Source organism: Adiantum capillus-veneris, chromosome 5 (genome assembly GCF_014529385.1).
Source record: "Adiantum capillus-veneris isolate H3 chromosome 5, ASM1452938v2, whole genome shotgun sequence".
Classification (NCBI taxonomy): Eukaryota; Viridiplantae; Streptophyta; class Polypodiopsida; order Polypodiales; family Pteridaceae; genus Adiantum; species Adiantum capillus-veneris.
The window spans coordinates 163,864,689-163,877,161 of NC_140935.1; the positions used below are offsets into that span (position 1 = coordinate 163,864,689).

General features: G+C 45.1%; 1 protein-coding gene across 9 annotated transcripts in view; it reads right to left on the reverse strand.

The window, feature by feature from the left end:
• LOC147458478 (uncharacterized) overlaps window positions 1–12,473 on the reverse strand; it is a 194,676-nt gene that overhangs the window by 125,393 nt on the left and 56,810 nt on the right. For all 9 annotated transcript variants that reach the window (XM_086513109.1, XM_086513108.1, XM_086513107.1 and 6 more), the window contains one exon: window positions 2,882–3,172. In XM_086513109.1, the coding sequence (XP_086369235.1) occupies window positions 2,882–3,172 (291 nt within the window). The remainder of the gene's footprint in view (window positions 1–2,881; window positions 3,173–12,473) is intronic.

The window sequence follows — 12,473 nt, forward strand, 5'->3', positions numbered from 1 at the left end:
AGCGTTTGGCGCACGACGGTGAGATGAAGTTGTGACTCGCTCCAGAGTCGAGCATCGCCAATTGTGATTGGTCGTTGATCACTGTCTTGACATACATGTTTGGAATCGGTTTAATGCGTGCCGCCAGGCAGTGTAGGGAAGTTTTGATGGCTCCCACACGAATTGTTCCTTCAGTCGGCTCCTTGGGTCCGCTTTTTGTTTCTTGCTCCGTGATTTCGGTGATTTGTACTCGCGATGTACCTGCTCTGTCCACGTTAGACTCATTGGCCCAAGCGGAGTGAGCTCGAGACTGTGAGCTAGCCTTGTGACAATCATTATCCCAGTGAGCACCCCCACAGTGACGACAGTCTCGGGTCGGGGTTGCTCTCCAAGGCAGTGTCCGTTGAGCAGCCCCTCCTCGTTGGTTTACTGAGAAGTTCCAGCTGACTGACGAGCTGCTAGTGCTACTTGGAGTATTACTACGGAAGCCTCCATATGGCCGGTCTATGCCTAACAGAGGGGCACAGAGACCCACGGAAAGTGACCCTAGCAGCACGTCCTTACCCGCTGCAAGATTGGAAGAGATCGCGGAGGACGGGGTAGTTGACTCTTGGGAGTATTCCAAGTGGATACGCTTGCAAGGGAGGCTACAACGCCTAGATACTATCAACGAAGCCGGCCCAAGGTTTGAGTCCGCGCCTTCGTCTCCGAATTCACGCGGACGAAGACTCATTTCATGGAGGGGGGGGATGACCCCCCCCCGGGAAGACAGAGTGAGCCGGTTGGAGTCTCTTATGGAGGCCCAAGCCGCGCTCATGCAGCAGTTCATATAGGTCAACCTGATGAACGCCCAAGCCGCGCAAAGTGCCCCAGTTGACAAAGGAAAAGGACATGCAAGCACATCGGGAATTCCCTCGAGTGGGAGTGATGGAATTGGGAGCTTCAAGCCTATCAAGCCCTCTCCCTACTCGGGCCAACGGGATTATATATATATATATATATATATATATATATATATATATATATATATATATAGAGAGAGAGAGAGAGAGAGAGAGAGAGAGAGATGAAATGTTACATTAACGTCTTCAAAAGGCCAAAATGACCTATGAGACCAAAAAGTTACAATGCGGTGAATCTGAGTACCGAAAACAAAAAGAAAAGAGAAGGTACTAAAAAGGGAAGTGCGTATGATACGAGCAAGGGAGGGGTGGGAGTAGTGAATGAGGGCTAATGTGACACAATGTGGGTATGTGTGTGGTACAAGATGAGCAGGGTGAATCAGAAGAGATCCATTATCGCTCGTTGGCGGATCTAATCAATCTCCTCCATGGTCAGTAGTCTAACCGGGCGGTGTGTATGTCGGGCCAAAGTGTCCCAGATCCTCTGCTGCAATCTCCGACGGTATTGAGTAATCCTCTGCCGTCGTGGGCGTCTAGATCTCCCTAACTCGGTCGCTCGATCGATCAGCGTACCTCAGATATACGGAGAATGTGAGCTCTTCTATAGTAGCTGCTCCTCCTGCCGCCCAGTGTCCGCTCCACTCTAAAGAAGTCTATGATCCGTCTCTGAGACTGGCTAGCCTCTCATCTCATCAGGCTCTCTCTATGTATGTGCAGCTCGAGCAAAAACAGTCCCAGACATCTCTGATCCTCATATCCCATGACTCTAGAAAGTGTCCAAAGCCCTCCCTGAACAGGCAGTGAAAGCGGCCTCGTATCTCATAGTAAACTGGGCAGTGGCATGTATAGTGCAACTCTGTCTCTGGCTCCATGTGACATAGGGGACATGTCCTGGCCTCTGCTTGTACTCCGCTGTACCTACCAGTCTTGATCCGAAGCTGGTGTGAAGATTTGCGTATTTGGCCAAGAGCGCATCATATCCCATGAGATAAGTGGGTGTCCATGTATCTGGGCCTCGTCACAAAACCATCCCCAATGAGCTGGAGAAGATGCTCTCTATAGAAAGCCATCTTCATGCCCAGTTCTTGTGCCGGCTGTATCCAGGTCCTCCTGGTGTCAAGCTGAGTTAGGTCCTGGCGGATAAGCCTAATGAGAGAGAGCATACAAAAGAAGCAAACTTCTAATACCCATGTATATGACATGCACATGTGTGTGAGATCGGGAGAGATAATTGTTTCATATCTTGCAAGAAAGTAGCTCTAGTTGCCCCTACAAGTATCACAGCAAGCAAGACCCGAAAGTCATTTTGTCACCTTGTGTCATGTTTGTTTCAAAACATTTCGCTTGTTGAACGTTGAGTACGGACTGGGTAGCTTGAACCAGTGACTTATTTAGACCAGAAGAAAGACCATGAGAGGGGGCAGCTATATTTTAAACCCTAACATACTGGATCTCCTCTGAAGATGGAAACCAGAAACTGACTGATTTAACCCGCCTCATTTCTGTGACTACTTTACACACACTCAATTGCACACAGTTGCTGCTGAAACCAAGTAACTGATGTGGCAGCTGCTGATGAGATAAGAGCAATTCAAGCTGATAATAACTTGATTACAAGGTAAAAAATCAACTCATCAATTTTGAGATCGGTGATTACAGTCTTATCAGTATTTGGCAATACATTTAAAATACAAGTTTTTGGATCTATTGTGCCATTCATGTCCCTCAAATTTTAAAAATGGCATCTATCTATCCGTATGAGAAGATGATAAAGCTTTTCAGGTAAAGTAATAACTTTGTTTTTTCTGCCCTCACAATTTGTTCTACAATAAGTAGCTGGTGGCAAATCCTTCAAGGAAACCTTTTGTAACAGCTCAATCTCCTGGTTTTTTCATGGCATATCCAGCTTTTAGGATGTAAACATGAGGTGCATGTGGTCCAAAGCAACAGGAGAACATCAACCTAAACAACGCAAACTCAAAAGAAGGTGCATTTGCTACCTTAGAAATACTCGCATAAAGGAAATGAAGTAGGCCCTCCTCTACACTTGCAATATCTAGAAGTGATGACAATCCTGTTTCGCCTAAATCATCTTCCAGAACAAAAAAGTCCTCCCCAAATATTACTGAGTAGTCTGTTTGCTGGAATCCGTAAGTTGACAACTCAGCATTTGACATTACATTTTCATAACCAGATTCAACCTGGCCAGATCCAGGCGAAACATCATTGCGCACTCCAATCACCCCAACTGTCGAATAATTTGATGAAATTTTTCTGAACACCCTTGCAACCTGAAAAAGTTTGTAGGAAAAAAATTAAGTGTTCCCCCAACAACATGTACTCAAGATAAACTGCAAAACCATGTTTATAACAAAGACTCTTCTAACTGATTGTCCAACTTACAAGACCAAAGTTTAGATTTGACCATAGAAGATCTTCTAAACTCTAGATAAACTTTATACTTTACGCAAGCTTCTGCTAAGGATGGAAAATGCCTCTAATAGGCCAAAGTCAATCCCTTCAGAGCTATGGCCGAGGGCCAAGTGTTAACTTGTCTGTCTCTGGTTCTATTTGTGTGGAGCAAAGAAGTAAAATTGGAAGAAGGGGTTCTATGGAACCACTGTCCTCCTACATAGAACCACTGTCCTCCTAGCCCTTCCATGTCTCTTCTTAGACTGTTCTTCTAGCTGTCTCCGACTCTCATAAACTTTTCATCTTTCACCTCCCGCTCTGTCTCTTGACGACCCTGCTTGGTGCTTTTTACCTATATTTGTCATAGTAGGCATATAACAATATCATAATACCTAATCATCTGTGGACAAAAGAGAGAAAAGAGAGACACATAGTTGACACCATATTTGGGACAAGAAGATGGACTAATCCCCTCCCTAAAGAAAGATTCTTTATAACTGTGCAAAAGATCACAAGGACTGTGGACAAAAATAGTGAGGCACAAGTCCCAGACTTATGTCCAAAGTCAACTGTTCAACAACAGAACTAACTAGACAGCATGGCCCTCGAGACTATTTGCTCCGCTGCAAGGACTCAGTAGAGACTTCCAACTCTTGGTTGAAGGGTCTACACCCTAACTCAGAAATCTCAATTCCCTAGTCTGATTTTTATCGGAAGATGGCTTTTCGAATACCAACACATGCAAAGCCTCCACTAAAACTGCTTCAAAATCGAGAACTGCCTATAATACCGAACAAAAACAAACTAACAAATAAACAAAAGGGGAAAATAGTCACTTTTCAACACTCGTCATTTAGAACTAACACCGAACTTAGCTTTTTCGCAAGGAAAGTCCTTCTCCTTCGCGATGGAACTAAATTATACTGCAATGGGAGCAGCAAGAGAGGCTCCAGCTGCCTTAGGGTAAGCTCTAGAGCAAAAGCAAGAGGCCAATTACATGAAAGTGAGGCAGGGTGTAGCTCCTAGGCCCCTCCATACACCTATTGCGTGCCTCTTAAGCCAACAATTTCGTCTTTCACTCCACCTGTCTCAAAGAGGTAACGTGGCATCCCCAAATCGGCTGAACTCGAACAGAACTGGAACCAGTGACTTTTAGGTTCCTTTTGGACTTTTTAAGTTTTTGGAGCAAAGTACCTATAAAACTGTAGAGTCCAGAGTACCATTAGTTCCCAGATTGCGACTCTAGCTGTACCAGACAATGAGTGTGTGGGCACCCAGAACAGTTGTAACCTTGTCAATTCATCATGAAGTAAAAAAATATCCCCAAGGGCTGAGGGGCAAAGTGCTTCTAAGAGTGGAGCTCTGCCGCACTCTCTCTCTCGTACCCAATACAAGAGGGTGATATAATGAGTGATGAATCCATCCTCATCTGTATTCTGGATGTCAAGATAGTATGGCTCGAATCATTTGTTGTAGTCTCCATCGATGATGTGAAGCTCCTCTCCTCAGTCGTGGGCGTCTCGATCTCCCTAGCTCCAATGCTCGGTCAATGAGAGTACCGCAGTGTGAGTTGAGTATGGGCTGCGCCTTGCAGTGGTGGCTGCTCCTCTATCTGTCCAATGTCTGGTGTGAAGAAATCAGTAATTTGTCTCTGGTATTGTCTCTCCAGATCTCCTCAGTTAACTATCTCTGTGTCTGTGTAACTCAAGCGGAAATAGTCAAAGACGTCTCTGGTTGTGATAGCTCATGCCTCTAGAGAAGGGTCTGAAACCCTCTCTGAATCTCTGTCTCTGGCTCTGTATGGCATATCTAGCTAGCTGCTGGTATGCCTCTGAATCTATCAGTGGTCACACATACCCTATACAGCTCCATCTTGTAGCACTTCTAGATTCATTTTAGTATCTCCTTTTGGACCCAGACATGGTATCAGATTCACCAGTTTGTAACGGACTGGTCTCATAGGTCATTTTGGCCTTTTGAAGACGTAATATATCAATTCATTTTATTCCATTTCTCTTGTGTCATTGTATTTTCAAGTTCACTTTGCTGTTTTCTGTTCACGTTCAAGATTGTTGCCGCCTCCTTGGCAAGTGACTCACCAGTTTCAGTGGTATCAAAGCACCAGCAGATTCTTCTCCTGGGAAGAGTCCGTTCTTCAAGGAAGACTCCAATTCGAATCTGCAGCAATCGACCATGGAAGCAACGCCTCCTGCCATCAGGACTCAGAGGAGTACAAGTACGTGAAAGTTGACAAAGAAGAGAAAGAAATCAAGGAGGAAGAGAAACAAGAAAGAGGCACTTTATGAATCATGAAAACACTTTTCTAGCTTACTCTCCAAATCCACTTTATGCAAAGCACATGAAGGTTCAACCTGAACCCGGTTACCGACAATAGAAGGCGGTGGTCAATCCTTAGATGAAAGCAAAAGAGAAGGTAAAAACAACAAAAGCTTTTGCTAAATTAGCTATCGCTTAACGAACAATGATTCTAAATGAATTATCGAAATAACCAGATCCATAAGCGAGAGGGTGTATTTGAGATGCATCATCAAACGATGACTAGAGCATCGGAGATGCAATATCTCTTAGACCATCTTGGAAGCGCACTAGGAAAGGGAATATCTGCTGGCCCCCTAAGCTGGGAACTTCTCATACATCACATCGGATGGGTGACAAAGAGGATCACCAAGGGGTATCTGACCATCCCGAGTGGGCATGGGAATTTCTAATGCGTCATGGGATGCGTGACTTAGAGCGCCGCCAAGAATTCGTTCCGTAAGTTTGTTAAGTGACCAGGTTATTGGCATTTCCAATGCATCACAAGGTGGGTGACGAAAAGCACTGAAATGGCAATATCCCATGGTGTAAGTAGAATCCGGATTGAGTAAGAGTTGCGCGCAAGAGGCAAGCACACAAATGGAGATGGGTTCTAAGCATAGTTTTTTCCACACGTTTTCCATACGCATACGCATACGCATGTAAGTATGAAAAAAGTATGGTTGACTCTCCTAGGCTGAACCATACATGACCTAATTTAATTCATACTTTCAAGTTTCTACAAAAAGGGCAATTGCCAGAACTAAATCGACAAAAACAAAATTCAGGACACAAGAGCATCAACTTTCATAACTTCATGGTATCTAGATACAACCAAACTATAAGTAGAGATTCAGAACTTTTTGACAAGCAAAACATAATAAGTCACTGGCAGCCAACTGCCAAAGCTCAAAACGCAAAAATTTGAGACATTTGGGAGTTTTTTAGTTTTGGCTTGGGTGAAGTATGATATCCATATCATACTTCCTTTTTACCCAATGTATGGTAAGTATGGTATTTCAAACCATACGTGTATGGAAAAAACTTTGGTTCTAAGTAGCTTGTTCTTGTCACAACAATCCGATCTAGAACTGCAACAATCGACTTTGGAAGCAGCCCTTTTTCATCTTTGGGATGGAGAAGACCAAGTGGGAAGCAATATGAGGACAAAGAGATTGTGGCAATAGAAGCTTTTGAAAAGTTCTTTTTGAAGAAACTTCTTTTTAAAGAAGATGTTCTCGAACAACTTGCTATTCATTCGGGAAGAAGAAGTTTTTGGAAGAAGCTGCTGTTTTTTAAGCAATTGTTTTTTGACGAAGTTGCTTTTTGAAGAAACTGCTATTTGAAAAAAGAAGTTTTTTGACGAAGTTGCAGAAACTGACGCAGTGGAGCAAGCATAGAGGAGAAAGCAGTTCCAGCCTCAGCAAGTTCTACTTGTAGAGTCAATGGGAGATGGAAAAGTAGTGGTGGATGTGCTTATGAAAGTTTGTAGAATGTCTAAACAAGAGAGAAGACAAGTAGCAAAGACCAGAAGAGTAAAGAAAGCCCAAGCACAAATGGTTTTCGGTGTCTCAAACGATGCGATAAAAGGGATTGCCACAAACTCTTGAAAAATTGCACAGTTGCAAGAACTTCTCGGAGTGATTCAAAAAGGGATTGGCAGAATCTCTTTGTTTGTGCAACTATAAAAGATGTAGTTGGCAAAGACTTTTTGAAAAGGTACACATGAAAAATTGGACACAATACATCTATTGATGCGTGCAATGTACACAAGTTTGGGTAGTGAGCTTCTTAATTTGGCAGATTCACAAAGCGAATCTCTTGAAAAGTAGTTGTGTCATCGGAACTTTTTGAAAATATTCAAAGGGATCTTTTAGGCTTCTTCTAATAGAAGTTGTGGAGCTCTTGGAAGTTTCGATTTGGAGGGCGACTTGGCAGATAACCCTCAAAGAAGGAGAAAGATCCTCTCTTGAAATCTTCATATGAGAGGAGCTTCTCTGTGAGAGCTCTCAGGTACTAAACAGTCGAGTCTGGTGTAGTGCTTAGTGCATGAGGGAAGTCACTCCACTTGCCATAACACACGCCAGATAGAAACAAATACTCAAAAGCTAACGCAGGTAGCGACGTGGCCCAGAAATGCGAACTGCGCCACAAAACGTGGACAGTCACGTGGAAATCCGTACGGCAGAATTCTGGCAGCTAGACGTGGGTTTCTCGAGAAGCTTTTCACGGCCTTGCTTTTGGGGATGAAAAGCATTTGTTCCCATCGTATCTTTCTCTGGCAGATAAGTTGTGAAAACCTTACAAAGAGGAATACCTGCAGCAAAGTTGTACCCTTGTGATCAATCAAGTAAGAAATACGGAAAGGGGTGCCAGCCTTAACGCAGAAATACAGACACTCAAAGAAGAAGTCTCAGCCCTCAAACAGGAGAACCCTAACGCCGAGATACGGACACTAAAAAAAGAAGTCTCAGCCCTTAAACAGGAGCTTGCTGATAGAGTAACCAATGGACTAGAGGAAGGCGAATTTCAACCCTCGGTAATAGATGAAATCAAGGAAATCAAGGAACAGGTAAGGATGATCACGGAGGAAGAGAAACTGAGTGTGGCAAAGGCATCTTCATGGGCGGAGATGATAACAAGGACACAAAAAAAGGCGGACGAGGCCGAAAAATGGATTGAGATCGCCAAGAAAGGGAAAGGTCAAGAAACTTTATGTACACCGACGCTTATCAACATGACCCTCGAAGAGGAACAAAGAAGGCGGATGCGAGCACTGCATGTGAGAGTTACCGGTCTCAAGGACATAAACAATGTGAGAAAGAGGTCAGAAGCCTTACATCCATGATGGGGATGGAGAAGCCTTTGCACACAAAGGCATGGAGGGTAGGTAAGAAAAGTGATGGCACGAGAGAGTCTTCAAAGGGGAGAGCTCTCATACTACGCTTCCCCTCGTTGGAAGAGAAGAAGGAATTCTTGAGGAAGAGGCCTACTCTCAAAAAGACAGGTATTTTCCTCGGGGATGACCTGACTCTCTCACAGCTCGCACATATGAGAGAGGTAATGCCAGAGATTACAACGGCAAGGGAGAAGGGAAAGATAGCCTTCTACAGAGATGGATGGGTGGTGATTTCAGAGCGGCACACTGCATGACGGTGCGAGACCTATGGGACCACACTGAAGATGGCTACCTGGAATTGTAATGGGTCTATGAGGTTGGACATGGGTGTATTTGAGGACAGTTTCAAAGACAAGGATATTGTATTTTTCTCAGAGACTCATCAGGCCCCTGGACAAGTGATGCCACATGTGGTGGGATACAGATGGGAGACAGCTCACACGACAAATGCGAGATCTGAGCATGGAAGTAGAGGTTCAAGAGGAGTAGCAGTGCTATTCAGAGATGAACTACAACCATTACTGCATATTGTACGAAGAGATGATCATGCTAGATATATGTGGGTGAGACTGAGAGCTGACACAGGTCGATTCCTATATATTGCCATATGTTACTTTCCTCCCAATACATCAGTGTATGCTGCATCGAGAGGGCAGTCGCCTTTCTCTATACTAGATGATGACATATGGGAGTTTTCTAGGGATGGTGATATCATTCTCCTAGGGGACTTCAATGCCTGAACGGGCAACTCGCAGACAGTCTTCTACGACACTTCAGATGAGATGCTTAAAGAGATGGATGTGAGTGAGTTGGGACTTGACAGATGCTCAGATGACAGAGACCAGACGGAGTATGGGAGATACCTCATGGAAATGACGACTACACATGGATTAGCCATACTTAATGGCTTACAGCGATTTCCTGGAGCAACCGGCTTCACATGCTTTCCACACAGACATGGGGCCAGTACAGTGGATTATGTTATAACGCAACCGAGCTTTGTCCCCTGCATTCAGGATTTCACAGTGGGAGCCAGGCCAGTGGGCATAGCAATAGATCACGCTCTCTTGACACTGTCCGTTAAATTTCAGTATAGTATAACCCAGACATCAAGAGGCAGGTCACACACCCGCTATACCTTTACTCCAGAGACAGGTTTCGTTTATACAGAGGAGATCTGGGACCGTCTATTGGAAGGCACAGCTGGCACAAATGGTACATGCCTCTCAGTGGAGGAGTGCACCACTCTACTGACTGAGACACTGCATGGGGTTGCATCAGTGGCATACCCACACACTCAGCCGGGCAAGAGACGACATTCTGGGAGCATGCCCCAGAATAGTTGGTATGATGAGTGCAGAGAGATGAGAGTCCAACTTCAGAGGGATCTTCTCTTAGGAGTCATCACTTACAGACAGTCTCAGATTGCTTTCCGACGCCTTGTGCGACGGAAGAAGCGAGCTTACCTAGCTCAGATGGAGCGAGACTTATATCAGATGTTCTTGAGTAGCGACTCAGGAGAGGCATGGCGACTCTTCCATGAGCACTCCCCTCCCCCAATGATTACTTCACCTGATGTGTGGGGCCAATATGCGACATCATTATATACGGTTCCTAGACAGGAACCCCTTCCAGACCCTACCAAGCCTTGCCCAACTACGAGCACTTTCTTTACATCTGAGATGGTACATAGGGCCATCAACAGGATGAGGACCGAGAAGGCATATGATCATGACGGTCTAGTAGCGGAGCACTTTATACATGCCAGGGATATGCTACATGCCAGGGATATGCTAATGGAGGTTCTCGCAATGTTGTTCAATCGTGCCATGTGTGAGGGACTACCTGAGACTTGGAGGTTGTCTAATATTGTGCCCATCTTCAAGGCTGGTGACCCTATAGAGCCTAGGAACTAGCGCACTATTATGGTTGGACACACATTGGCACGGTTGTATCATCTATTCTGAAGCAACACTTGAGTAATTGGGCAGAGGGCCAGGGTGTACGAGCAAAGGGTCAAACCGGCTTCAGTAGGGGTTTCTCCACTCTTGATCATATTCTGACACTCAGGGCCATCATTGAGGAGGGCATAGCACATGGGAGACGGATCTATTGTAGCTTTGTGGATTTTCGCAAAGCATTTGACATGGTACCAAAAGCTCGATTGATGCGCAGACTAGAGGACATGGGGGTGCCCATAGAGGTGATTTGGGGGATTATGGCTTTGTACAGATCAGTGGGGACATGTACGCACTCCGGAAGGGGTATCTGATTTAGTTCACTCTACTATTGGAGTGAAACACGGCTGCTCATTGTCTCCTACTCTATTTGGTATGTATGTTGAAGAGGTGTCTCATTACATTGACAGAGAGGGTGACAAGGGCCCAGCTCGTAGGGACGTCGATCCCATTGTTGCTATATGCTGATGATATTGTGCTGATATCTGCCTCACCAGAAGGTATGCAACGACATTTGGATGCACTACGCAGTTTTGCAGAGGATAGTGGATTGTGCGTAAACTTAGGTAAAACCAAGGTTATGGTGTTTAACACCACACCGCAATGGGTTAGGAGATCAGTACCTACTTTCAAATATGGTCAGGAGATTGTGGAGTATATAGATGCATACACTTACCTGGGGGTAGTCTTTACTGGGCCGAGATTTTCTTTGAGAAGAGCAGCAGAGACTAGACTAACTAGAGCTGGTGCGGCTCTGGGAGGAATGGAGAGGATGTGTTCGCAGGCTCAGTTCCAAGAACCTAGGACAAAGTTATGGCTCTTTGATACTTTGGTTGCCTCTACTATGTTATATGGGGTGCATGTTTGGGGACCTTCTGTAGGCAAGAATGGTTGGAGGCGTATGGAGAAGCCCCTGGTATCTATGATCTCTCCGCTGATTAGAGTCAAGGCTTCTGTACCGCATGATATCATTCGAGCGGAATTGGCTGCCCCCCATGGAGATTGAGGCGCTTACCAAATAAGTCTCCTTTGTACACAGTCTGTGGGATACTACCAGAGACAGATATGCCAGGGTCGCTCTAGAGTCCTCCAGACAATTAGCTCTTAATGGGGATACATCATGCTGGTATGCACAAATGGCATCATGGTTGTAGACACATGGTTTCACCATGGACAGGTTGCCTCCTTTTCAATACTCTCTACAGGCACCCTTGAGCTCTCTGACGCGGGTAGAGATTAATAGACTCATTCGTCAGGATCTAATCCAGCTCGACACGAGGACATGGATAGAGCCGATACAGGAGTTGGGCACAAAGATGGCTTTCTATAGAGGGCATCTTCTCCACCTCACAGGGGATGGGTTTGTGATTCGACCTAGCTATATGGACACACATCTTTCTCAGGGTTTGCGGTGTGCCATTGGCCAGATACGCACGTCCTCACATCAGCTCGAGATTGAGACTGGCAGATTCAGAGGGACACCAGCAGATAGCAGGATATGCCGCTTATGCCATCTAGAGCCAGAGAGAGAGTTACATTACATATGTCATTGCATAGTGTACTATGAGATATGAGGCGGTTTTCATTGTCTATTCAGAGAAGGTTTTGGGCCTCTAGCTAGGGTCATGAGTTATGAGGATCAGAGATGTCTTGGGCTATATCTACTTGAGTTACACAGGCATAGAGAAACTTTACTGACGAGAGCCGAAGAGAGACAACCCCAGAGACAGATCACAAATTTCTTTACACTAGATATTGTACACCCAGAAGAACAGACAGAGGAGCAGCCAACAGTGGAGAGGTCTGCCCGCACTACTGACATTCTCATAGACCGAGCATTGGAGCTAGGGAGATCTAGACGACCCCAATGGAGAAGAGGAGCTACACAGTTTCGAAGGAGGCTACAGCAAAGGATTCGAGCCATACTTTTTCGTTGTCCAGAGTGCACATGAAGATGGATCTCTACTTCCCTCCCATATTGTCTACACATTGTACTGCTTAGTTCAT